Here is a 27,987-nt window from a genome sequence, read left to right on the forward strand (position 1 = left end):
AACCGGTGTGTTTACAACCATTAACGTTTAATTGGGAACCCCACAACGTCACGTGATCCTCCACAACGTCACGTGATCCTACACCCTGGTAATTACGATTGCAAATAATTGGTACTGAACATGCGTGAACCACGTGTTCAATATCAGCGCATCGGGTAATGAACTTTAATCTTAACTCGACATTTGTTTTCAGTAAATCACTCGAAAGGCAGAGCTATGCACATGCTATTACGGGATTGGTTTAGCATGTTGTTTTAAAGAAAGGAACCAAATTTTATCGGCAAGAAAGTGTCGTTTTATGGCTTCTTGATAGGAAGCGGCTTTCCTTTGATTAAGTCAAACTGACGAAAATTTGGCACTCAAGTTTGTCCCAAAACGATCAACAGATTTAAAAATTGTGCCACCGCGTTGTCGCCAAATCCATCACAATACTCGGAAATCAGCGGTCGCTGGTCGCGTAAGACAAGAGTCGCTTAATACAATATCAAAATATAGATATAGATAGAAACACCCTTCCCTAAAAACGGCATAGCGGAAGAAACCCTCTTTCACATTTTGCATACACGGAAGAAACACCCTTCCGTAGCGGAACAAACCCCCTTCATGTTTTCAGACAGGCGGAATAAACCCCCTTCCTAACTGTTATCCAAAATTCATAATCAAATGAAGGTGCGAGAATCTGAAAACGCTCGGGGGAATTCAAATTGGTCGCATAAGAAAAAGGTAGCTTAATTCAAGTGGTCGCATCCACAAGATTGACTGTACAAATTAAATACAACTTCAATACATGAACAGGAATTGCCATTAGGCGATAAGGTAGAGCACTGTACAGCCACCCAATCGTCCAGCTCATATTAGTAGGAAATAATTTGAATAGAGTCACAGCAAAGGAAATTTTGTTTCTTTTGCTACTATAGTCAACAAGAAGTATGTAGGCTGAAAAAAAATCACTTAATAGAAGAGAACATGAAAACAGACGTGGCCTCATCTTCAAAGAAACCAATCGTTCAAGTCTAGGGTCAAGCCATACGACTACAATTTATGCAGACTTTTAAAATTACAAAATGTGGAAAGCGAAACATTTTGATAATCATACATTGAACAATTGCTTCAGTTGTGTGAACAAGCTGATAATTGCTGTATCCCTTACAATGGATGGTGCCCCTCCGTATACCACTACTTCATAATTTGTCTTGCGCAAGTAGCATGTTGCATCTTTCTGAGTTCTGATCAGGGGGGTGGTGAGGTTATAAAATTGGAGGAATGTGTAGTTTTCCTGGTCTTTCAATTCAAATCGAAAAATGAATCAATGAAGGAAAATGTATGCACAATAATTAAAAAGGGATTTTGACTGCAAATGCGGGGTTCTAATTTTAAATGTATTTTCAGTTAGTACCGGTATGAATCGGAGTATTGATATTGCTTTTTTTTTAAAGGGATTTGTAAATTCTAGGTATGGAACATATTTTTAATACGGGCATGAATACAACATTGTGATATTTACATACAATGGATACAATTGTTCATAATTATGTTTAGTTTTAAATTGTACGTTACGTCAATGGCACGTTTATACCTGTTTTATGTAAATTATTATGTAAATAGTTATCCAAAATAATACGTAATACTATAGCAATTATTGTTCTAATAATAGTAATTTGTCTCCGTGACATTTTTCGGAGGTTCGAAAATTATATGAATAGTTACAAAGATATAAATGGATTGTAAATAAGGCTTTGCGATGAAGGTCCCTTATGGTAAATGTACTTATAGATTTAATTGAAATGAGCTCATTCGTCAGCCGTTCGTGAAACAGATTTGTTAAATTTATTTATAGTGCGTTCCCATCAAACTATTGATTTCATAATAAAAATATAACAAAATTATCATTACATACAATATGTAAAATATAACACAATTCAATTTAATTATAGAATGTGTGTATGTATATGTATTTTATATTAATGTATTTATGTACATGTATATGAATTGCAATCCTTCAAGTACACTAAGTTATTATGCCCCCCTTCGAAGAAGAGGGCGTTCGGTCGGTCCGTCGGTCGGTCGGTCCGTCCACCAGATGGTTTCCGGATGACAACTTAAGAACGCTTAGGCCTGGGATCATTAAACTTCATAGGTACATTGATCATGACTGGCAGATGACCCCTATTGATTTTCAGGTCACTAGGTCAAAGGTCAAGGTCACAATAGTAAAATGGTTTCCGGATGATAACTCAATAATGCTTTTGGCCTAGGATCATGAAACTTCACAGGTACATTGATCATGACTGGCAGATGAACCCTATCGATTTTCAGGTCACCAGGTCAAAGGTCAAGGTCACAGTGACTCGAAATAGTAAAATGGTTTTAGGATGATAACTCAAGAATGCTTACGCCTAGGATCATGAAACTTTATAGGTACATTGATCATGATTGGAAGATGACCCATACTGATTTTCAGGTCACTAGGTCAAAGGTCATAATCACAGTGACTCGAAACAGTAAAATGGTTTTCGGATGATAACTCAAGAATGCTTACGCCTAGGATCATGAAACTTCATAGAAACATTGATCATCACTGGCAGATGACCCCTATTGATTTTCAGGTCACTAGGTCAAAGGTCAATGTCACAGTGACTCGAAATTGTACAATGGTTTCCGGATGATAACTCAAGAATGCTTAGACCTAGGATCATGAAACTTCATAGGTACATTGATCATGACTGGCAGATGACCCCTATTAATTTTCAGGTCACTAGGTAAAAGGTCAAAATCACAGTGACTCGAAACAGTAAAATGGTTTCCTGATGATAACTCAAGAATAAGTAGGCGTATGATCATGAAACGTCATAGGTACATTGATCATGACTGGCAGATGACCCCTGTTGATTTTCAAGTCACTAGGTAAACGGTCAAGGTCACAGTGACAAAAAACGTATTCACACAATGGCTGCCACTACAACTGACAGCCCATATGGGGGGCATGCATGTTTTACAAACAGCCCTTGTTTTTAATTTGCATTAAACAATATTCAGTATGTCTTCCCTTAATTCAGAGAGTCGGTATTCAACTAGTATTGGCTTTTTATACTCAAGATACGGTCATTTTACAGAGAAGTTAAAAGAGGTCGTAAGATAGAAATAATTAAAGATATAGTATTATGTATTATTGTCGTTGAATTGATTTGGTAAGCAGTACAGCTGTTGGTAAACAGCAATACAACACTGTCAATTAGCTTCATATTTTTTTAGCTTCGGCGTTTTAATATTGTTCACGCTCAAATCCTGTCAATGGCCATCAGTTTACCGCGATGGATACAATTTTTTTCAGAGGTCGTAAACACAATCACGTTGGTCAAAAGCGAGTCCTAGTTTAAAACAAAATGTCCATTTAAGGGACCGCATGTGTGGAAGTCATTGAGTTTCTCAACGTGTTCTTTGGATATCTTGTTGAGAGTGATATACAAATAAAGCTTAAATATATGTAACAACAAAAAGGACCATTATACTATCGTTTGGTTAAATGTAATATTTAATGACGAATATACCATGATTTAAAGGCAATTGATAAATGTTCGTTTGAAAATTTTGTTATTGAATAATATTTAATCAACACTCTCTTTAATGAATTTCATACAAATGCATTTTAAATTATTCTAGTGTAGATTTGTTAAAAAATAGTTACCAATCTTTGGGGCTAGTTATACCTTTCTTTTGGATATCTTAAAGTAACATTACTATTCAAAATCAACGAAATTTCGCACAATTGTTCGTAAAATAAACTTAACCAATTAAAAATCAGTGTTCCTTATGGCAATTGCCGAAATTTCAACGTCAGATGTGGTCCGGTAAAATAAATGTTTGTATATACAAAATGCTCGTTTTTATTATTGTTTTGCATATCTATTAATACGACACATGAACACTAAAATGGTGTTCGTGTGTCGTATGAATAGATATATTCGCGGGAATTAATTGTGGCCACAAATAAATAAAAACGAGCATTATTTATCTACAAACATCTATGTAATCATACCACATCTAGTGTTGAATTTTTAGCTCTTGCTATAAGGAACACTGATTGTTAAGGTGTTAACTTTATTTGACGAAATGTCCTTTGATTTTGAGCGTTATAGAGATTTTAATATTCTTAAAGCAAAACATATACGAAATGCAATATTGTACATTGTCTGGTACCCTGCCCGTAACGTAGTGAAAGGGGAGGGAACTCAGACTATATATTGTACAATGTGCTCATGAGTATTTTAATTCTTTTAGATCTCTCTGCAATAAAGCTCCCGATGTGACATGTTTAACGTACATTTTCCATCCGAATATCAAACCTAGATCGAGCTATGTCAATGGATGTCTAACTCTGTTGAAATGTGCCGGTTCACAAGTTTGCGGGCGCTATTTCTTGAGTTAGTAATCCTGACGCCAAATCAGCGCTCAGACGACCCCATATCTTAGTATTTCGAAGCAATTGTGGATTACGATGAATTCGTTAGACATATGTCTAGATACATGGCAGATGACGATGATCGGTCTATTGACTCAAATTTATATTTTGCCGTGGAAATAACTGATCATGTTACATCACCTAGCTGAAAACAATGGTGATGTATACGATGGTTAAGAAAAACATCATATTTGATTTTGATGATATTAATAAACATGCAATCAAACGTGCTACAATATCTCTTTTTGTAATAAATATTAAAAAAGTATGATAAAGCTTTCCTTTGCCAGCACCTCCCCAGTTTAATTTGAAACACCAATGATATATAATTATAAACTTATTTGCAACGTATTTCGTTTTGATATTCAGAAAATGTATTCCGGTAGGCTTATGTAAAGATAAATTGCTGGAAGAACTGTTGCATATGGGATTATGAATCTGAATAGGGGCATATACAATCAAGCTCAATGTCTCTGATCTAAATTAAATAAACATGTTTATTTTAAAAATTGTGTGAATACGGCGTCGCTGTTCAACTAAATATTTTGGTCTACCCATATTACATCTAGTTGTTCCTCAGAGCATAATGAGTACATATGAGTTGATAAATGTTTACTGCTACAGAAGATTTATATAGCTGGTAATCAGAATACTGCAACTTTATTCATAATTTGTTTTGCATGTAATTTTAATGTAAACGGTGAATACAGATTCGTCATTATTCGTGTTATAAACTTGTGAACATCATTTATGTGAAAATAATTTGGTCTAGAATATAATCGGAAGTTGTCGACGTTGTGTTCACTTATGCACTTAGTTTATTGTAACCGTTCATGTAAAATGGTTTACCTCCCTTATTTCTAATGTTGCCATTTAAAGTGTGATAAACAAATCTGTCATATGACAATTCAAGCAGCCAAAACGACTGTAAGCGATACCATTCTCGGAACGTTTTTGGACCCTATTATATAAACTTTTGAACTTAAAACACAGCAGTTTATATTGTATATTATTCCATGTGTTGCATTTAGCACTACTGAAGCGTGCGTGGTCAAGTAGTTGCAATAATCAACTCCCAGCTCTTGACCCTCAAGGTAGTTCTTCTTGAATGCGCTGAGCTTTTATGAGTACGTTCGCAGAGTTCTTAACAAAACCAAAATCCATGTAAAAAAATGGTCTCATGTATGTCTATAAAATCGGGTTCAAGCCAAAGTTTTCATTGATGATTTAATCTATCTTACGGAGGTTCTGGAGATAGTCAGTGCATTAAGATTGGTTGATAAGACACAAGATCTATCTCGCAGAGGATTTCAGATTTAATCGAAAGCGTATTTTTCGCATCAGAATACTCTGTTTTTTCCATTGCAAAAACTATACTTATTTAAATGAACTTTTGATGTGTTTGAAACTTTGGATTAATATCAATATTATCTGAGCACACCATATCATGTAAGTTGTGTTAATTTGCACATTAGTGATATATTTATGATTGTATTTATTTATATCAGAAAATAATTAATGCTGCTAATATTATAAATGATGGTTACAGATATTGTGTTTTTTATAATGTAAAAGGTTGATAGACATGCATAAGACAAAATTGTTTTAAATGAAAAAAGGCTTTACCAGGAAGAACTCTGAGCTGTGCGTATGTTCTCGTAAAAGCTGATAGCATTTAAGAAGAACAACCTGGTTAAGTACCTAGCCTATATAGATTTTCAGTTGCAAAACAAGTCAGGCCCAGTTCGACCACTCCTAGTTTACAGAAAAAATGTACACAATAATTGATGTGCAATTCCATATTCTATAAAAAAAATCATCTTGATTAACTGGAAGACATTTTTTCAGTTAATTGACACTTGTTTTTTTAAATTTATTTCTCTATCTGTGTGCAGGGAAAGAACACGTTTTACAATTTAACATTGTGTGGTTGTTATAACCTAAAAATGTATATTCACACAGGACTTTAAAAACAAATCTTAAGTTGTTGTTATCATTAATTTACTATTATTTAGTTTTTCATTTGTGTTTCCCCATATTTGAAGGCTCATTTCCCCAAAGCCTCATAAAACCCCTGTCACTATTTATAATTTCCAAGCTATCAAGCTTTTCATGGCTTAACCCATAGTCTCAGATTTGTAATACATTTGTAGTTACAAATCTGACACTATGGGTTAAGCCATGAATAGCTTGATAGCGTGTAAATTATAAATACTTAGTTTGAGTCTAAACTTTAATAAATTTTACTTTGTTGTTAATACCCATAAGCATTGGAAAGGGTGATTTTTTTATAGACAAAACATTTATGATAATGCTGAACAATCAACCTTTTTTAGCCTGACTGGTTAATATCGATGACAGGGTCTGCTTGCGCTCAAATTTTTGGTTCAGTGTTTTTTAGCATATTACATATTACATTTTCAAAAAAAGATATATATAAGGTATCCATTTGAAACTTTCAATACTTATAAAAAGTGTAATGCATTTGAACTCTAGGTACATGTAAGTAGAAGTGAGATATGAAGTAATGGCTTTGTCAGATATCTTTATCCAATATTAAACATGCATGTGTATACATCATGGTTTAATAATTTAGCAATTTAAACGAACTACGTATTTTATTATATTTTTTTTTTGACTGATAGGGCCAGTCAAGGATGCTGTTGACGAATTTGGTTACATTGAGTGCTTTAATTGTGCTCATTATCTCCACCTGTGAAGCCAAGCAACCGCACATTCTTTTAGTTGTTGCTGATGACTACGGTTTCCATGACATTGGTTACCATGGTTCAGAGATTCGAACCCCAAACTTGGATTACTTGGCTCATGGCGGAGTCAGACTGGAGAACTACTATGTGCAGCCAATATGCACACCAACCAGGAGTCAGCTTCTATCTGGGAGGTACCAGGTTGGTTTTAACATTGACTCTTGGGCAGACCAATGATAAACAAATATAAGGTGCCAAATAAGATTTTTACATTGATACCTGTGGATCAATAAATTTATCCTTCATATAAACATTCCAATAAGTATACCAAGAGTAAGTGTTATTTTATTGTGTCATGTACATGGGACTTATTTAGATAGGAGATTTGTGTGTTTCATATGAATGTAGGAAATTGTTACATCTTTCACGCTTTCTTTAAAGTTATCTTAGAAATTTAATTAAAAAGTCTACAGCATAGTAAGGGACCAAAGTCTGATAAAAATTAGAAATATTCAAACAATTGTGATACATGTTCAAAGTCTTGAAGCATCAACATTAAACATTGGACGAAAAAGCACCAAAACTAAAATTAAATAAATATTATTTCAAACTTTACATAAATTTCAGTGTGATGTCTAATATCCTCAGATTCATACGGGACTTCAGCATGGAATAATATGGCCTCCCCAGCGCAATGGCCTTCCCCTTGATAGCCCAACAATTGCTGATAAACTCCGAGAGGCTGGGTACACTACTCATGCTGTTGGAAAGTGGCACATCGGCTTCTACACCAAAGATTACTTGCCAACCAGTCGTGGATTTGACAGCTACTTTGGTAGGTGGCATCACAATTAAGGCCCTGTAACAATATCAGAAATTTCTTAAGACTCGAAAACTTTTACCGGAGTGGGATAATGAGCAGATGTAGTGAAAAAGATTTATATGTACATGAAGTACATCTTAATGAATGCAAACTATTGGTTTCAGCTCTGAATTGTTATAAGGTCACTGAGATAATCAACTTTTGTAGTTGTGAGTTCAAATCCTCTTAAGGCTTGTCTTGGTATGTATCAAGCAAATATTTTATTTTGCATTGAATATTTATAGGTTTTCCTATCAATACCATTTGTACATCATTATTAAAAAATGAACAAGGGAATGAAAAAGGAAATATGAATTGTTTGACTAAATGTCTCTATCTATGTGCAGCCAAAGTAAATGCTTTCTTGTTAGCTCACCATATTTTGTGATCGCCCTTTGACTGTTGTGCATCGTTTGGTACCAACCTTTGCCTTGTTAACACTAAAGGCCACATTTAATGTCAGATCTTCATGAAACTTGGTCAGAAGATTTGTCTCATTTATATCTTGTACGAGTATGAACATGGTTCCGGTTGGTTTGAAAACATGGCCGCCAGGGGGCAGGGCATTTTTCCTAATATGGCTATAGAAATACCTTTTTTAACACTAGAGCTGATACATATTGTCCAATCTTCATGAAACATGGTAAGAACATTTGTCTTAATGATATCTTGGATGAGTTCACTAATGGTTCCAGTTGGTTTAAAAACATGGTTATATGGCTATAGTAAAACCATGTTAACACTAGGGGCCAAATTTATTGTCTATCTTCTTGGCTGCTAGGGGCTGGGGCATTTTTCATTTTGTAGGTATAGGGAAACCTTGTTAACCAAATTAAAGTCACATTTATAGTCCAGTCTTTATTGAACTTGGACAGAACATTTGTTGTGAATATGGTTCTGGTCTGCTGAAAAGCATGTTCGGCAGGACATTTTTCTTTATATGGCTATATTTATGCCCCCCTTCGAAGAAGAGGGGGTATATTGCTTTGCTCATGTTGGTCGGTCGGTCGGTCCGTCCACCAGGTGGTTTCCAGATGATAACTCAAGAAAGCTTGGGGCTAGGATCATGAAACTTCATAGATACATTGATCATGACTTGCAGATGACCCCTGTTGATTTTGAGGTCTCTAGGTCAAAGGTCAAGGTCACAGGTCAAGGTCACAGTTACTGGAAATAGGCATTTTAAGGATTTAGCATGGTTCAAACAAGGGAAACAACTACCGTTTATGCATGTCCTTTTTATTACAGCATTTGCCTCCCTTTAATTCATTTAAAATCTCATGTTACAGCAGAGATTCCAAATCTGAACTGTAAATGAGCCCCATATTTACTGCCAGTGCTAGGTTACCTTTTCCCATTTGATCATTGTTAAGTATTGGTATTGTAATGCTACTGCTACTTCTACCACCACCACCACCACCACCACCACCACCACCACCACCACCACCGCCGCCCCCGCCGCCGCCGCCGCCGCCGCCGCCACCACCACCACCACCACCACCACCACCACCACCACCACCACCACCACCACCACCACCACCACCACCGTTCACAGTGACAAAAAACGTATTCACACAATGGCTGCTACTACAACTTACCGGTATAGCCCATATAGGGGGGCATGCATGTTTTACAAACAGCCCTTGTTATTCCTTGTTAACACTCTAAAAGTCACACTTATAGTTTAATCACCATGAAACTTAGTCATAACATTTGTTTTAATGATATTTTGGGCTGCCCGAACATGTCAGTTCCTTCTTATCTCAGGTGAGAGCTTTGGACCTTTCGGGCCCTCATGTTTACCAGTGCATTAGTTATCTTCACACAAAAGTCTTGCAGAAGATGTGTCTTTTATTATCTGTTTTCTTATCCATTCCAAGGTTATCTAACCGGCGGTGAGGATTACTACACACACTACACCTGTTACGGGGAAATGTGTGGCACAGATCTGAGGAACAACACCGAGCCTGCTGACCAGTACAAGGGGTCTTACTCCACACATCTGTTTGCCAACCGAGTCATTGATATCATCAACAAGCACGAAGATGATAAGGTACAGCCGCTTCCTGGGTTAACTAGGCTAAATGCATGTGTGAAAAGTGTCATCCAATATTAACCTGTGCTGACTGCACAGGCTAATCAAGGACAACAATCTCTGCCTACAGGATAACAAATTCCATAAAAGGTGATATTGTCGTCCTTGATTAGCGAGTGCAGACTACGGGGGCTTAACTGAGATAACACTTTACACACATGCATAAAGTCCAGTTTTTCCAAAACGTGGCTCAGGTACATCATTTGCTTAATGGGTTCTTCAGAAATCCATATAGCATGATACAAGCTCAGTGAAGTAATATTTTAATCTAATATAATACGTTGCTGAATTTCAATGTAAACAACAGAAAAACACACAATTCTGTGATTAAGTACACGTTGTAGAATTAAAATCAGGGAGCACCAATACTAACTAACGCAATATTTATCATGAACTGAACTCGTTATCAATACACTAAATATGTTTTTTGTCATTATGTTCCATAAAAGCAAAAAATGTCTTCCCTTATTAGCCTGTGCACAAGATAATCTGGGATGACACTTTACACACATGCATTATTGTCAGTTTTCAAATTTTGTTACAGCCCCTCTTTCTCTATGTGCCATTCCAAGCCGTGCATTCCCCACTGCAAGTCCCAGAAAGTTATGAGGAGCCATATTGGTTTATCAATGACAGGGACCGTAGAACATATGCAGGTATTGTGGGCTATGGGATGAAGCAGGGGACATATTTCACACACCACCATTAGTGAAATTTGAAATATTTAAAAAATAAAATCCGTTATTAAGTTTGTAGTAGTTCAGTAACATTGAAGTAAATATTGATCCAATAACATTTAATTTGATGTAAGTATAACTCATATACAATTAAGGTAAATAGTTGCACTTTGATACCAATATTATTTTGCAGACACTAATTTTAGTGGATTTTCGATGTTCCGTGAAAACATTGAATCAAGTATTCATCAAAAGTGTATATACAAAGTCCCATATCAGACCTCTAAAAAAATCCATAAATTTAAGATCTAACAAATATGCTAGATTTAATGAATCCATGATCTTTGATATACTTTTTGTCTTATCAATGGTCTTTATTAACAACACAATTCAGTTCTGTTTTGTTAAGTTGACAGAAGTTGTTTTTATGCCCCAAAAGGAGGGCAAATAGTGATCAGACTGTCTGTCCATCCGTCTGTCCGTCACACATTGCGTTAAGGTTTCGAAAAATGCTCATAACTTCTTTGTCGCTTCAGATAGCAATTTCATATTTGGCATGCATGTGTATATGGACAAGGCCTTTCCATACACACACAAATTTTGACCTCTGTGACCTTGACCTTGAACTTAGGGTCCGCGTTTAGCTTTCTGCTTTTATAGGGAAATAAGTCATCCTATTGTGACAGCTCTTGTTTTCTATAAAACCAGATGTTTTTTAACATCACTTTGTATGGACTTGGTTAGTGTGATTTATTAATAAAAAAGATGTAGTTTTTTTCGGTCTGAAAAAGATTGTTCAGAAACTGATTAACATTTCTGAAAATTATAGACTTAAGAAAAACATATCATTTTAATGTAACAAGATAAAAAGAAAAACATAGCATTTAAATGCATCAAGATAAATACCTGAATTATGTTTTGAATACATTTAGTTTGTGGAATTTAAGTTATTGTTCAAGCTTATTATTTTAAAATGCCACCTGTTCCCGTTTTTCACACCGAGTCTTTCAGTTCAAGTTTTGTAAATTTGGTTAAGTCCGCAATAACATAAAGATTTATTGAGCACAATTCAACAGAACACACATTGCTTGAAACATAAAGATCAGTGCAACCTACAAAAATAATGCACTTATCGTGAGGGGCATTTCTTATTTCTAGACATAACCTGTGTACGTCTTTTTTTGGAGAGGCTTTTTGTAATCAAGACATGATTTTCTGTCATCAATAATTCGACTTTTGTTCTTCATTTTAGAAAATGTTATCATTTCTTGATATCAGGATACTATTTTTTGATTTACATAAATTGATTTATCTAGAAATATCTTAAAAAAATAGTGAAACTGCACAGCTATAACTGATAGATTCTTCAATTTTCTATGATAAAATGCTAGATTTAGAGAATTGACATTAAAATTGTACAACCGCTCCATTTTCTGTTCCAGGAATGGTTTCATGCATGGACGAAGCTGTTGGGAACATCACCATGGCAATGCAGCAGAGAGGATTCTGGGACAACACGGTCATGATCTTCACAACTGGTATGTGATGTCTGTAATCACAGATTAATAGTGATGGATGAAACTTGTCATGGAAAACTTATAGACAAAATGAAAATTTCTGTTTTGTGCAGCCTTTCTATAAAAGTAATTTTATATCACAAACATGTAGCTAAACAGGGTCATTATTAAAAGCAATAATAGTTAATAAATTGAAATAAATCTCTCCAGAGGACTTTTTTTTAATAAACCAGAAATGGTAAGGTTTTGCTATGAGATTTTTTTTACAATGTAATGTTGTTTGAATACAACAGAGCCAACTGTGAGGTTGGGAATTTGTTTTTTTTTAAACAGCTAGTGCTTTGCATTAACTATTTGAATTTGATGACCTGAAGTGTACAATACATAATTCTGGTTTGTTTGTTGCAAATTTGTGTGTTGTGTCTAGTGCTTTTGTTCGGTCTCATGCTATTTGGGTATAGGTTTAAGAACATAAGTAACGGACCAATGCCTTCATAAGGACCTCTTTTGCTGATACAGCTGAAGTTTTACTTCGTTTATAATCATTACACTGTATGAGCCACGTTCTGTGAAAACAAGGATTACTCTTTGCAAATAAAATGTTGTCCAGGATAAGCCTTCACAGTCCGCAAAGGCTAATCAGGGACGCCACTTTCCGCTGTTATGGAATTTTTCATTTAAAGATGGTCTCTTCTTAGTATAAATGAATTATAGGGGGAAAGTGTCGTCTCTGATAAGCCTATGCGGACTGTGCAGGCTTATCTGTGACGACGCTGAACGCACATGCATCAAGACCTGTTTTATCAGAGGTCAGATCTAATACTTTTTTAATGTAATCAGATAATGGAGGTCAGATCCTGTATGGTGGTAACAACTACCCGCTGCGAGGCTGGAAGGGGTCCCTCTGGGAGGGCGGGACCCACGGCGTGGGCTTCATTCACAGCAAGCTTCTCAGTGATAAGATAATTGGATCTGTGTCACCTGGTCTCATGCACGTGACTGACTGGTTCCCGACGCTTGTGAAACTGGCCGGCGGGAATTTGAACGGAACCAAACCATTAGATGGGTTCGACCAGTGGAATGCAATTAAGTTAGTTCCAGGCATAGTATAATGTGAATGTGATTATACAGATATTATTGCATAAACTCTATCTAGAATGCCCTCTGGCGGGGTGCAGAAACTTGACAAAAGGAGGGCTTGAACGGGAGAAATCGTGTATTAACAATGCGATTCACGTGCCGTTCAAGCCCTGTTATGTGTTTTTCAAATCCATAATCTGGTCCACGCGCAGTTACTTCCCTTCTCCAGCCTTCGACGGCTTTCCAAGCATAAATGGGGAACTGAATAAGCACCAGTTTCCTCATGTATGCAGGGATAATGACTATTTCAATCCACTTTTCAAGTTATACCATCTGCACTATCTTGACAAAAGCTTTATTTTATTGGCAACGTCAATGGAATTAAGGTTATTTACTCAACACTTTCAAAAGACTATGCTGTAAATGTAAGTGTTTATTAACCTTCAACGTTCCTGCAGTAAATTCCAAAATAATTCCTCATTTCTTACTTTGCGCGGCTGCATTTCAACTTTGCATTAATCCACTGTTTAAACACATTTTAAATCGAAAACTGCCTATCCGAAGGTAAAGCCTCGTCATTTCGGATGATGACCGAGTGAGGCATATGTAAAACACAACCTTGAACTGTATTGAAATAATCGAATTATTTTGTCGATGCCGAATGAACAAAACATATTGTTTTCAATGTTTTTTAAAATTATTTTGGTATGTGTGATTCGTTTATGCAATAATAGCGAAAATACACATTTTCTCGGACATGATCATCTGCGGGCGCTCTAGAAATCGTGCGCACTCGGGCAGGAACGGATTTTTCGAGTGCCCGCAGATGATCATTGCGTACGAGGGCAGGAACGGATTTTTCGAGCGCCCGCAGATGATCATGCCCTCGAAAACGTGTATTATCCCTATAGTGTTTTGTCATTTAGTACATTTTGGCTAACTCATTTTGTAGAGCTCTGGGGTAGAAATTAGAGAATCACAGGTTTGATTCCTTTTGATGTAATTGATCATATAATTATTTTTCAGCTGTTCACCCCGTATATCAAATTCAAGGACAGCAGTTGTAATAAACTGACATAAATCTGAGCACTGAGTACTTGTTAACTGGCTAACCCAAAATAACTGGCCACCAAAATATTACTGAAATACTGTTGAAAAGCAAGACATACAAACAAACACACTTTTGGCTTATGTAGTATTTATTACTTTGCATTAAATTTTGTTTAGCTTTTGTGAATTGTGCAACAAATACTTGAAGCAAATACTTACATTTCTCCTAATGTCTTTTTATGTCCTCCAGTCTTTACTGGGGGACATATTGTTTTTGCCCTGTCTGTTTGTTGGTTTTTTGGTTTGTTTGTTTGCGTCAAACTTTAACATTGGCCATAATTTTTGCAATATTGAAGATAGCAACTTGATACTTGGCATGCATGTGTATCTCATGGAGCTGCACATTTTGAGTTGTGAAAGGTCAAGGTCATCCTTCAAAGTAAAAGGTCAAATATATTGGGGGACATAGTGTTTCACAAACACATCTTGTTGCTTCTGTCATTATTTACAATCATCATATTGACTTTTTTGTATTTGTAATGATGAAAAATCTTAAATGTTTTTAAGCACCGTTCTAAAAAAAATGTCCATTTTTTTCCAAGTGTGATGTTTATTTGGGAATTCGCTTTTCATACCCCCGTTACAATTGGTAATGGGGGCTATATAGGAGTAACTTTGTCTCTCTGTCTGTCGGTCTGTCCCATCCTATATTCACCAAACTTGGTCAGAAGTTGTATCTGGATGATGTCTAGGTCAAGTTTGAATATGGGTCATGCCAGAACAAAAACTAGGTCACTTAGTGCGTTTTTAACCGAAAGTTTGTCCGGACCATAACTATGTCATTTATCGTTAGATTTTTAAATGACTTGGTACATTTGTTCACCATTATATACCGTGTGTCATGTGAAAGAAGTACGTCGATATCTCCAAGGTCAAGGTCACACTTGGAGTTCAAAGGTCATGAGCTTGTCCGGGCCATAACTTTGTCATTTATTGTGGGACTTTAAAATCATTTGGCACATTGTTCACCATCATTGGACCGTGTGTCATGAGAAAGAATTACGTCGATATCTCCAAGGTCAAGGTCACACTTTGAGTCCAAAGGTCAAAGCTGATCATACATGAGCTTGTCCAGGCCATAACTATGTTGTATATTGTGATATTTTAAAATCATTTGGCACATTTGTTCACCATCATTGGACGGTGTGTCATGTGAAAGAATTACGTCGATATCTGCAACGTCAAGGTCACACTTTTAGTTCAAAGGTAAACAAATGCAATAAATGATCTTGTCCGGGCCATAACTATGTATTCATTGAGATATTTTAAAATTACTCGGCACATTTGTTCACAATCATTGGACGTTATGTAATGCGAAAGAATTACGTCGATATCTCCAAGGTCAAGGTCACACTTTGAGTTCAAATGTCAAATAAGGCCATAAATGATCTTGTCTGGGCCACAACTATGTCAGTCATTGTGAGATTTTAAAATTACTGGATACATTTGTCAACAATCATTGGACGGTGTGTCATCCGAAAGAAGTACGTTGATTTCTCCAAGGTCACACTTTGAGTTCAAAGGTCAAAAATGGCCATAAATGAGCCTGTTCGGGCCATAACTTTGTCATTAATTGTGAGATATAAAATGACTTTGTACATTTATTTTGTTCACAGTCATTGGACGGCGTGTCATGCGAAAGAATTCAAGAGTTCAATAGTAAAAATAGCCGTAAATGATAATGGCATAATAATTCTTAAAAATCGCCATACATTCGCTTCTTTTGTTTTGTGAAGGCAGCATTCAAAATATTCTGTGTCAATGCAGCATGTGGGGGTATACCTCACGTCTGTGACAAAGCTCTAGTTTTAAATTATTGCCATGTTTACCCCATGTATCCAGTCCTTGCAAGATTTTATCAACTGTATCTATTTCTTATTTAATAATTCAAAATGCTAATGTTCTATTTTAAATAATATTTTTGCAACTATTGTCTCATATTAAAGATTATTTGTTTCCTCTTGATTTCTTAATTTAAAAATAAAAGTAAGAAATTAAGGCATTGACAAAAAAATTAGAACAAGCAGCGTGCACCGTACAAATCTTTCACAAAATAAATTTTAAGTTTGACCAGAGTAGTTGAAGTATTTCAATTTTTATTGATTAAATCAAATTTCAGTGCAATAAAATCATGTATAAACAACCATGTTTACCTATTGTCATTTATGATGTGCTCTAACGTTGTGTAACAAGGCCACTAATAGACTAGAATAAATTCGATTGGTGGAGCAATTGAGTCTCTGGTTTACCACTTGCAGCAACGGAGACAATAGCCCCCGTACGGAGCTCCTGCACAACATCGACCCCCTGACCCCTCCGTCTGGGAGCCCAGTGTTTAACGGGACCTTCGATACATCTATCCGGGCCGCACTGCGCATGGGAGACTGGAAAATCATTACGGGCGATCCAGGTAATACATCAAGGTTTAAATCAAGCCTTTATGACGGTCAGTACGATTTACCCAAATACACCCAAATACGCCCCCAAATACACCCAAATATGCTCAAAATACCCAAATACTCATAATTTTGACACATTATGGCATGTTTGTCCATATTTTCATTAAGATATGGTTAGGGTTATGAGTATTTGGGTATTTTTAAGGTGTATTTGGCTATATAGGTAAATCGTGCCACCCTTAATGACTTGGTAAACACTGGTTTAGGGTGACAGCTATGGACTAATATGTCAAACTGTTAATCATTATCACTACATATTTTGTGAACAAATCGTCACATGCGATCCAGGATTGATAAATACAATGTGCAATCTGTCCCAGCACAAAATTACACAAACAGCACACATGCAGAAAACTGAGGTTGGTGTCTTGAAATTGATAATGATCAATGTTGCGTAAAAATGCTAAGATAAATGTCTAAGATAAATGTCATAATATAGGTTTAAGGATTCTTATGGAAATTTAGTTCAAGCATTTTGTCCCATGCATAAGATTGTCCAGCTACATGGATTTTGAAATAACTTTTGGCATAATAAGTCATGGTATCTTTTGTATGAAACTGATTATTTCAAAGGTCAAGGTCAAAATTCAAAGTCAAAGACCCAATTACAGGAATAAGTCCTTAACAGTGTGTTCATAGCTTTACTTTGTCCATAATACATGAATCTTCAAACAACATGGCACAAGGGATTCCAGGTCGGGCTACAAAGACCTCGTGAAGAGGCCAGTAGGACCTGATACACACACGGCACAAGTGATTGGCATGATGAGGCAAAGCATCGCACAAAAGAGACAGGTCCCTTAGTTTCCTGTCAAGATTACATTTCGATATAATGTTCATTCATTCCAATTTAGTAAATCAGTTCAAAACGCATGGTTCAATTTTTAAATAACTTGTCAGAAGTGATCAGCGGGATGAGACGTCCTGTTGCATGCAGAAAGTCAATGAGTATAAAGCCACACACCTTGAAATGCAATACATGTTAATCAATACATATATATGCAATTTGAAAGTGTGCAAAATCCTCATTAAGTCTATAGCCTAGTTAGCAAGTAATTTATTAATTTGTTTTAAGTTTAAAACCGAAAGTAGGATTTCTATACCGATAAAACATTTCGACAAACGCGATTATTTTTACGTTTTAAGGCAAAAAGAAGACGGATTTCTACCTTGTAACAACCAGATATATTCTAATTGGCATAGATAAAATTTAGTCTATAGCCTAGTTAGCAAGTAATTTATTATTTTTTAAACGGTTCCGCATTTAAAACCGAAAGTAGGATTTCTAGACGTATACTTCCATTTCGACAAACGCGATTATTTGCAAGTTTTAAAGCGCAAAAGAGACGGGTTTCTACCTTGTAACCACCAGAATATTCTAATTGGCATAGATAAAATATGTTTCTTATTTATACTTAAATTTGCTTTGCCATGTATTTAATTTCAAGGTGTGTGGCTATAAGGTAAAGGTCTCAATTTAAAGTCAAAGTTGAAATAAAGGTATTTGCAAATATCTTAATATCTTACAAAGAGGTAAAATTTAGGGCAATGTAACTTCTATATTTCGAGCATCAATAATTCGACAATCTACCTAACAAGAACAAATCGTATAGTCATTAATACTACATTAACAGATAATCATTTTTTTTAAATGTCGGTCCCTAATCTTATAATGCAATATTGAAATAAACCCATTATAACTCTGTTTAAGGAAGGTTTTTTTGCTGTATGGGTAAACCCGAGTACCTCGAGGAAACCTTACCTGTCTATTGCGGTGACGTCGAACCAACTAAAATACAGTTGATGTTTAATTAAATATATCATATAAAATAATATTTTTAATCAATCAGGAAACAGTAGTTGGATTCCTCCGCCAACACTTAGCAAGGTGGCAATAACCATCAAAGAGGGACACCCCCCACAAACAGACGTAAAAAACCTGTGGCTCTTCAACATCGCAAAGGATCCAAACGAGTACAACGACATGTCGGGCCAGGAACCAGTAATTGTTAAGAAGATGCTCGATCGTCTGCAGTATTACCAGAGCACAGCGGTTCCCTGCATATACCCAGACGACGACCCTTTGGCTGACCCTGCCAAGCATGGGGGATTCTGGGGACCATGGGTCTAATGATCTTATAGTGTTATTTTAAATGTGTTTATGACAAATACCAAAACGTTTGAACTTGTGAGTACTGACAAGACGCGTTTTAAAATTATTTAATGTATGGGATCATATTTACCATTTAATCAATGGTGATTGCTTAGTTTTGAAATCAACAATCGTTGCAAGGTGCCGCTATTTGATATTGCACGCTAAAATTTGAACCCATGAACCTTGTGAAAAGAAGGCGAGTTTCCAAGTTTTAATTGCTGAGTGATTCTCTATAGAATTACAGATGTTATGGACCGGATTGATTTTAACACAGTTTAAAAGGGGATTAGCCAAGGATAATTCATGTTAAGTTTAAATAAATTCTGGCAAGTGTTGCAGGACGAAAAGACGTTTGAAGAAAAAGGTTCTGAAAACCTGATTGAAACCACTATGATATGTTATATTAAAATAACAGACAATATCATATTTATACGCTATCATCATCAGCAAATTATCAATGTATACGTTTTGTTTCGATGTATCTTCAATATTATCGTCTTTGAATGCAACCAGTTATGCACAATATATAGAGAATAATAGGTTGGTGACGTGGATGGAGAATGGTTATCTGGCAAGTCGGAGGAAGTTATCGGCTCACCCGATAAGATCCTCCGACGAGCCAGATAACCATTCTCCATCCACGTCACTAATCTATTATTCTATTTATCCTGTCACATTTACATCATTTGTTGAAATGTTTCTAAAATATATAGTTTTCCAGTAGTGTTTAAATATTTAATATGGGAAAAAACACGCCGCAGCAAAAACATTGTGACGTCACGTCATGCAAAGCGCTTAGGCTAGCTTCCGTCTTGTTAAACAACACAGAAATCGAGTCAATCGTTATTAATTCAATGCACAAAGACAAAATTATGCTGTTAAAATAATAATTTTTAAACAAACAGTACTTTACACGTATGTTGATTTTTTTAAATTGAAAACAAGTATATTTTATAAATAGAAAATAGTACAGGCGTGCGCATGCGCGGACAGCAACTGACGGATATTCGAGGTCACGTGGTCATCTAGACTAATATCTTTTAGGATATTAGGTTACCTGGTTATCGGACTGACTTAAAGGCATGTGGCAGGATAAATTAACAAATATGGTGGCTTTCGATTGGTTTCGTGTTGATAACATATCTTAGTTCATTTAAACTGCCGTGTCATTAGAAAGTTATCAGTCATGCGTAAGATTTAATCGAAATATGATTTCCCGGATCTTCTCTTAATTGAAATAATAGGACAGCTGTGATTTACAGGTATTTAGTTTATAACACAATACAGGACGTTTTAGAACACACTTCATAGTACATAATGTTATGTCATTATTTAAACAGTAATGCACTTTTAATTTCAAAATACTTGTTTGTTTATTCGATATGCAATTATTCAGTAAGTGTTTACCGTCAAATGACTCAATGTACATACGTATTAAGTAATTATACCACCACAAACGAAGTTTAGGGGGTATATAGGAGTGAGCTTGTCTGTCGGTCGGTCTGTCTGTCAGTCGGTTCGTATTTAGTGTCCGCTCTCTAATTCAAGTTGTTTTCATTCGCTCTTCACCAAACTTGGTCAGATGTTGTATCTGATGATGGTTAGGTCAAGTTCGAATATGGGTCATGCCGGGTCAAAAACTAGGTCCCGGGGTCACTTAGTGCGTTTTAAACATTCAGCATGGTTTCCGCTGTTTTATGTGAAGACAAGATGCAAAATATTCTGTGTCTATGCGGCATGTGGGGGTATTCGCCACGTCTGTGACAAAGCTCGAGTTTCTAAAAGTTATAACAGTGAGCAATATTTATCTGTTACCCGGCCATCTTTTGTACTTTGCCATAATATGTGTGATATGTTTATGTTAGGGAACATAACAACACTTTTTGACGTCAGTTGCGTAGACTGGCAAGTCCACTCATAAAAATCCAATATTAAACATCGTAATTTTCAGACCTGTATAAAAGTGTCCGTAAAAATGCAATATATATAAATAATTATTTTTTGCTTGTGAAACTGGCAATAATAACAAAGTAAGGGACGCCAGTCGTCCAGAGTATTTTTTTTGAGCGAAACAATCGTCGTAGACCCCACTGCTATAGCATCGAATAAGGGAATAACAAATCCCTAGAGACACTTAAGAGAATCGCATAAACACACAGCAAGTAATATTTTTACGAATTAAAAAATGTTTGCATAAAGATTTGCTCTAGTTTTGAGTAATAAATAACTACATTAGTATTCAGTCTAGACTTGTTTCAATCTTACGATACATTTAAATGTTGAACGATTGAACGACAGTCTTGACACATCACAAGGTTAAATATCAGTTTGCATTACTTTATGTTTTTTTTAAGGTAATACATAACAAAATTGGCATTCAGTGTTGTTCAATTCACATGACACCATAAAAATGCACAGCAAGAATGACAATCTTGACTGGTGGTATAGCATTTTGTTAATCTAGCGTTGGGCAAAACATAACAAATGTCTCTCAACATGGTCACGAATTTCTCCCGTTTCTAAAAGGAATTACTTCTAACCAGATTACATCTTGCAATATCATGTCTGCTTACAATTTAAAACCAAATAACCTGGAGAAGAGACTTATTTGTTTTTGTAAGTGTAGGTGTTTTAAAATCTGGTATAATATAAATGTCTGCTTAGTTTTCGATGTTCTGTTTGTCCGGTAACATTGCCGGACCATTCTTTGATAATATCGTTTTAGTCAAAGTAAAAACGAAAGGCTGCTTCAGATCATTTATCAAATGTCATAGGAATAAATAAAACAAAAACATATACTTGAACGCGCCTTTGTGTGTTTCCGAACCGGAAGCGGATACGCTTTTACCAATATCCGGCTTCAGAGTATTTGCCGGCAGGAGATATTGTGGCAGTCATAAACCTTTATCGAGTCGCCGTATATAACAAAATCCGCAACTCGCGAATGTTATCTCTTATTATCACATGTTTGATTGTTTTGAACAATTGTTTCGCCTTCTATCTTATTTCTAAATGTAAGTAATAACCTTATATAGGGTTGAGCGGATATCTTGTCACAACTCCGATCATCAGGAAGTAGCAATGTTGATCAGGTTAGTAGTGCAGTTATACAGTTGAAATTTTAGATTAATTTAACATCATAATATGCAAGACTTATACTAACACGTTATTGCCCTGACTAAATCTTAGTAGCCGTTATATTTATTTTTTTGGAAATCGGTCTTTCATAATGCCTTGTTTTTTTCACACCGTGTAAAAACAACAAAAACTTAATCCATTTATCAGTCAATGTGGTTATTTTTTACACTATTTTTTACTAGTATTTGCATCATTACCACATGAAACCGCCGAAGAAACCATAAACAATAGCATACACACACACACACATACATTTATATGTACTACAACAGGTGAGTGTTTTGCCAAAACGCAATGCGTGCAATCAAATATTTTTTTATTATTTGGAGAATAGCGTTTAATGCGGGTGTCATTACCTCCTGAGAAATTTATTCCGCAAATAGTTTTCATCGGTATGATATCAATCATTCACATCTCAGGTAGTAAAATTCAACGCTAACACGTACACGAAATTCATCAATAAGCCACAAAAGATTTTGATTAAGACGAGGTCTGGTGCGTTTTTAGCTCACCTGATTGCTCAGGTGAGCTTTTCTGACCGGTCTTTGTCCGTCGTACGTCCGTCCGTTAACATTTGCTCGTTAACACTCTAGAGGCCACATTTCGTGTCCCAACATCATGAAACTTGGTCAGAAGCTTTGCCCCAATAAAATCTCGGCCGAGTTCGAAATTGGGTTGTGCCGGGTTAAAAACTAGGTCACTAGGTCAAAAAAAGAAAAACATTGTAAACACTGTTCAAGCCACAATTTATGTTCAATCTTCATGTAACTTTGTCAAAATGTTTGTCTTAATGATATCTTGATTGAGTTCAAAAGTGATTCCGGTCTGTTGAAAAACATGGCCGCCAGTGGGCGGGGCAGTTTTTCTTATTTGGCTATAGAGAAACCATGTAAAGACTCTAGAAGTCACAATTTTTGCCCAATCATCATGAAAGGTGGTTAAAACATTGATTTAATTGACATCTCGGACGAGTTCGAAAATGGTCCAGAACGGTGAAAAAACATGGCCGCCAGTGGGCGGGGCATTTTTCTCTATATGTATACAGTGGCAGTTTTCCCTATTCGGCTATAGAGCAACCTTGTAAACACTCTAGAAGTCACAATTTTTGTCCAATCATCATGAAAGTTGGTCAAAACTTTGCTTTTTTGATATCTCGGACGAGTTCGAAAATGGTCCAGATCGGTGAAAAGACATGGCCGCCAGTAGGCGGGGCATTTTTCTCTATATGTATATAGTGGCAGTTTTCCCTATTTGGCTATAGAGAAACCTTGTTAACACTCTAGAAGTCACAATTTTGCCCAATCATCATGAAAGTTGGTCAAAACATTGGTTTTATTGATATCTTGGACGAGTTCGACAATGGTTCGGATCGGTGAAAAAACATGACCGCCAGTGGGCGGGGCATTTTTCTCGTTATGTATATAGTGAAAACGTTAACACTCTAGAAGTTACATTTTTGGCCCAATTTTCATGAAATTTGGTCAGAACATTTGTTTCTTTGATAAAAGAGTTGAGTTCAAAAATGGTTTCGATCAAACCTTGTGATCGAACACTATGGTAGTAACATTTTTATGCCCCCTTCGAAGAAGAGGGGGTATATTGTTTTGCTCATAACGGTCCGTATGTCTGTCCACCAGATGGTTTCCGAATGATAAGTCAAGAACGCTTAGGCCTAGGATCATGAAACTTCATGGGTACATTGATCATGACTCGGAGATGACCCTATTGATTTTGAGGTCACTAGGTCAAAGGTCAAGGTCACGCTGACCCGAAATAGTAAAATGGTTTCCGGATGATAACTCAAGAACGCTTATGCCTAGGATCATGAAACTTCATAGGTACATTGATCATGATTCGCAGATGACCCCTATTGATTTTGAGGTCACTAAGTCAAAGGTCAAGGTCACTGTGACCCGAAATAGTAAAATGGTTTCTGGATGATAACTCAAGAAGGTTTATGCCTAGGATCATGAAACTTCATAGGTACATTCATCGTGACTCACAGATGACCCCTCTTGATTTTCAGGTCACTAGATCAAAGGTCAAGGTCACGGTGACCCGAAACATTAAAATGGTTTCCGGATGAAAGCTCAAGAACGCTTATGCCTAAGATCATGAAAGTTCATAGGTACATTGATCATGACTCACAGATGACCCCTATTGATTTTCAGGTCGTTAGGTGAAAGGTCAAGATCAAGGTAACCCGAAAACGTAAAATGGTTTCCGTATGATAACTCAAGAACGCTTATGCTTAGGATCATGACATTTCATAGGTACATTGATCATGACTTGCAGATGACCCTTATTGATTTTCAGGTTACTAGGTCAAAGGTCAAGGTTACGGTAACTCAACTTAGAAAAATGGTTTTCAAATAATAACTCAAAAACACTTTCACCTAGGATAAAGACTTCATATGTACATTGATCATGATTAAAAAAATACCCCTTTTGAATTTCAAATCACTACATCAAAGATCAACATCACAGTGACTCAAAACAATAAAATTGTTTCTTGATATTGACTGACAATGCTTACACCTAGAATCATGATCTTCATAGTTACATTGATCATGACTGGCAGATGGCCAACATACTGTTCAAGTCACTAGGTCAAACGTCTTAATAACAATGACTCAACACTGTAAAATGGTGTCCAGATGACAACTCAAGAAACCAAGGTCAAAAGTCAAAGTCACATTGACTAATATATTCATATTCACACAATGACTGCCATAACAACTGACAGCCCAAATGCAGACATGCAAGTTTTACAAAAAGCCCAATACATTTGGTAAAAATTCAATGAACACACTCTTCTCAGGTGAGCGAACTAGGGCCATCTTGGCCCTCTTGTTTTTAATAGAAACCATGCCAACTTAAATAACATTTATCCAAATGGCTTCAATCATGAAATGTAACGATATGTTACGTTTCATCATGTTTTGCGTTCACGGCTTAATCGCAGTTTATTGTAGGTATGTAAGTATGTTACATTGGTTGCAGCTATTACATTTTACTATCGTTATAATAGCAAAAATAACTATGTTCTCTATTATTGTATATCTGTGACCCAAATCGGAAATGAGTGCATCTCATTGTCGCTCGAATGATAACATTTGGGTACATTTATTATTAATTTATACTACGAATCGTCAAATACTGTCAATATAAAGATATAAACTCCAGCTGCTGGAGCAGTATTGAATTCTCATTATAAACAATTAGTTGGTCCTTTATTTAAGGCAAGTGACCAATTGCCCAAACAGTACAAAACAGCACAATACAGCACAATACAAACCAACATAAACACACAATATGAATAAAGCTGGGGTCACCGCCTTGGAACGGTCAATGCAAAGCATTGGGGGTTTAAACCGGTTATAGAGCGCTCAACCTCACACTTGGCCAAGCAATATTCATAATACATTTAAGTGTAAATAAAATTTAACATCATAGCATTGTAACTCAAATTAAACAATAATAAAAGGGAATTAAAACGCATTCAATTTAATTACAATTTAACTACTCAATGGTATTGAAGATACCATAGCAACAGAGTTACAACTTTTTGACGAACGATCAAATGAAACTACAAACAAGTGTCAACTATATTCCTTCTTTTTTGAAAAAGATTTAAGAATATAGCGTCATTAAGTTAATATTTAAGATAATAATCGCGCAAATACAGGAAGAAGCAGCAAGAATGGGTGTAAAAATTCCATATTACATTGCTTGGTTGTTTATGTGACTGCTAAAAAATAAAAAATAAATAATTAAATCAAACAAGTCAATCGTTTAGGGCATCGCAACTACAATCATAATGCAAGGAAGTGTATTAAAGCTCGATAAAATATCGGCATAGTATATTAATGCCCTAAATGCAAGAAAAGCTGTCTTTTATGCACTAAAGATTTTTGCAAGCATATTTCAATAACTGATACAACGCCAATCGTATCTGAACTAAGATCAGACCATGATAGATCGTTTCTAATTCACATATCACAATCCCAAAAAAAAAAACAAAAAAAAAACAACAACAACAAAACCTAGTCCGATTTAAATTACTTGTTTAGTATTTTCAAAAGAAAATATACAAATTTTTGGAAATAAGTTAATTAAAAAAAAAAATAATGCGGGGCTAATAAATTAAAGAAGAAATCCTGACAACTTTACAGAACATATCCATATAAAATACTTAATTTACAATCGCAAAGATCAGTGTGCTCACTGGACTTTTTGATATACTAGTATGTCCTTTAATTGAAAACAAACTTGAACTGTCAAAACGTATCAGTATTTTGAATACTGTTCTAAAGCATTCCAATCATACACTATCATATTCCGATATGAATAAGGAATCTGAAAATCAACATAATTATGCCCCCGAAGGAGGGCATATAGTGATCGGACCGTCTGTCTGTCTTTCCGTCACACTTTGCATTTAGGTTTCGCATTTAGGTTTCGAAAATGCTCATAACTTCTATGTCGCTTCAGATAGCAACTTGATGTTTGACATGCATGTGTATCTCATGGAGCGGCACATTTTGAGTGACGAAAGGTCAAGGTCATCCTTTAAGGTCAAAGGTCAAATATATGGCTTCAAAGCGGCGCAGAAGGAGGCATTGTGTTTCTGACAAACACATCTCTTGTTGTTTTTTGTATATTGAGAACACTTCAATATGTTTTACAAAAACTACACATTTCAGCGGCAGACTTCATTTTACTTTCGTATTTCAAAGTTTTTTTTCTTGCATAAATTTCAATCTTTACATTTATTTATTAGATCACACACCCGCACTTAAAAGACAGGCATACATAATGTTGTATTGATGTTTTATTGTCATATATACTTATGTAAACCTAAATACAATTTAATTGAGCTAAAATATTCTTGATCCTGTAAAGGTTACTTACACAACAACAAAACAAAACAAATATTGTTAGTCTACACTGGAAACGAATTTGGAGGACCCCTATTGTATCACCTATATACACCGGCTAATGGCAACCAGGGCTCCTCCAGTAATGGGAACATTGGCATGCATCCGACAGATTGATGGTCTTATTGCTGTGTATATTTTAAAGGATCTCCTCGTTTTTACTAAGTGATAACAAACGTTTGTTTGTACGATTACCACAGTTTCGTATTTATTTAACTAATCACATGCAAATTAAATAATGTCGTAATAATGTAGTAAAGTATAACAAACTACTTTAACAATTTCTGTAGTTTCATAGTTTAATTTGTTTGCCTGTCTAAACTATATCTTGTTGTTTCCTTTTTGCGTCGCAATGAGTTGTTTGTCCATGTAAATAAATATTCAAAAAATAAATTAAATGTTACATAATTGTCTTAGTATTATATTGAATACCGATTGGATAGCAGTTCCCACCACCATCAATAATGGTTTTATAATAAATAACAATAAAATAATAACTTAGGTAGGAGAACAGTAATGAACTTTGATTATTTCGTCTAAATTACGTTCTCGACTGTCACTCCAAACGTTTTCAGAACATATAATAAGGTGGAGCGTTGCTTATTACTTCTTCAGGTTCCAGATTCGATCGCGCGTTGGGCATACTTCTTTAGTCAATGTTTTATGCTTATATATTTTTTAGACTTTTCCAAATATTGTACTGTTGTTTATAAATACATTTAATGAAATTTAGTTAAATACGAAACACATTGAACAAGTCCATATTTTTCCAGTTAAAATATACCCT

At 35.6% G+C, this 27,987-nt stretch overlaps 2 protein-coding genes across 5 annotated transcripts in view; both read left to right on the top strand.

Annotated features, from left to right (window-relative positions):
- Positions 1-5,293: 5,293 nt before the first annotated feature.
- LOC127861910 (arylsulfatase B-like) lies at positions 5,294-21,364 on the top strand. 2 transcript variants are annotated; one of them, XM_052400632.1, is made up of 9 exons: positions 5,294-5,386; positions 7,105-7,368; positions 7,816-8,002; positions 9,910-10,082; positions 10,669-10,780; positions 12,244-12,339; positions 13,159-13,408; positions 16,767-16,918; positions 18,818-21,364. In XM_052400632.1, exons 1-9 carry the CDS (start codon positions 5,360-5,362, stop codon positions 19,096-19,098), a joined length of 1,542 nt encoding a protein of 513 aa, XP_052256592.1. In that variant the 5' UTR covers positions 5,294-5,359; the 3' UTR covers positions 19,099-21,364. The 2 variants fall into 2 exon arrangements, with proteins under 2 accessions (XP_052256592.1, XP_052256593.1); XM_052400633.1 differs by lacking the exon at positions 5,294-5,386 and adding an exon at positions 5,400-5,553.
- The window catches only part of LOC127861905 (neurogenic locus notch homolog protein 1-like), a 54,059-nt gene continuing 46,321 nt past the window's right edge, over positions 20,250-27,987 (top strand). For all 3 annotated transcript variants that reach the window (XM_052400626.1, XM_052400627.1, XM_052400628.1), the window contains exon 1: positions 20,250-20,384. The gene's annotated coding sequence lies outside the window, so the exon portion shown is untranslated. The remainder of the gene's footprint in view (positions 20,385-27,987) is intronic.

This window comes from Dreissena polymorpha, chromosome 16 (assembly GCF_020536995.1).
Source record: "Dreissena polymorpha isolate Duluth1 chromosome 16, UMN_Dpol_1.0, whole genome shotgun sequence".
NCBI classification, from domain to species: domain Eukaryota; kingdom Metazoa; phylum Mollusca; class Bivalvia; order Myida; family Dreissenidae; genus Dreissena; species Dreissena polymorpha.

Coding starts and splice junctions, on each gene's coding strand:
- LOC127861910 (XM_052400632.1), top strand. CDS start 5,360: ATGACAATTCAAGCAGCCAAAACGACT. Junction 7,369..7,815: donor TTCTATCTGGGAGGTACCAG/GTTGGTTTTAAC, acceptor TAATATCCTCAG/ATTCATACGGGACTTCAGCA. Junction 12,340..13,158: donor GGTCATGATCTTCACAACTG/GTATGTGATGTC, acceptor TAATGTAATCAG/ATAATGGAGGTCAGATCCTG.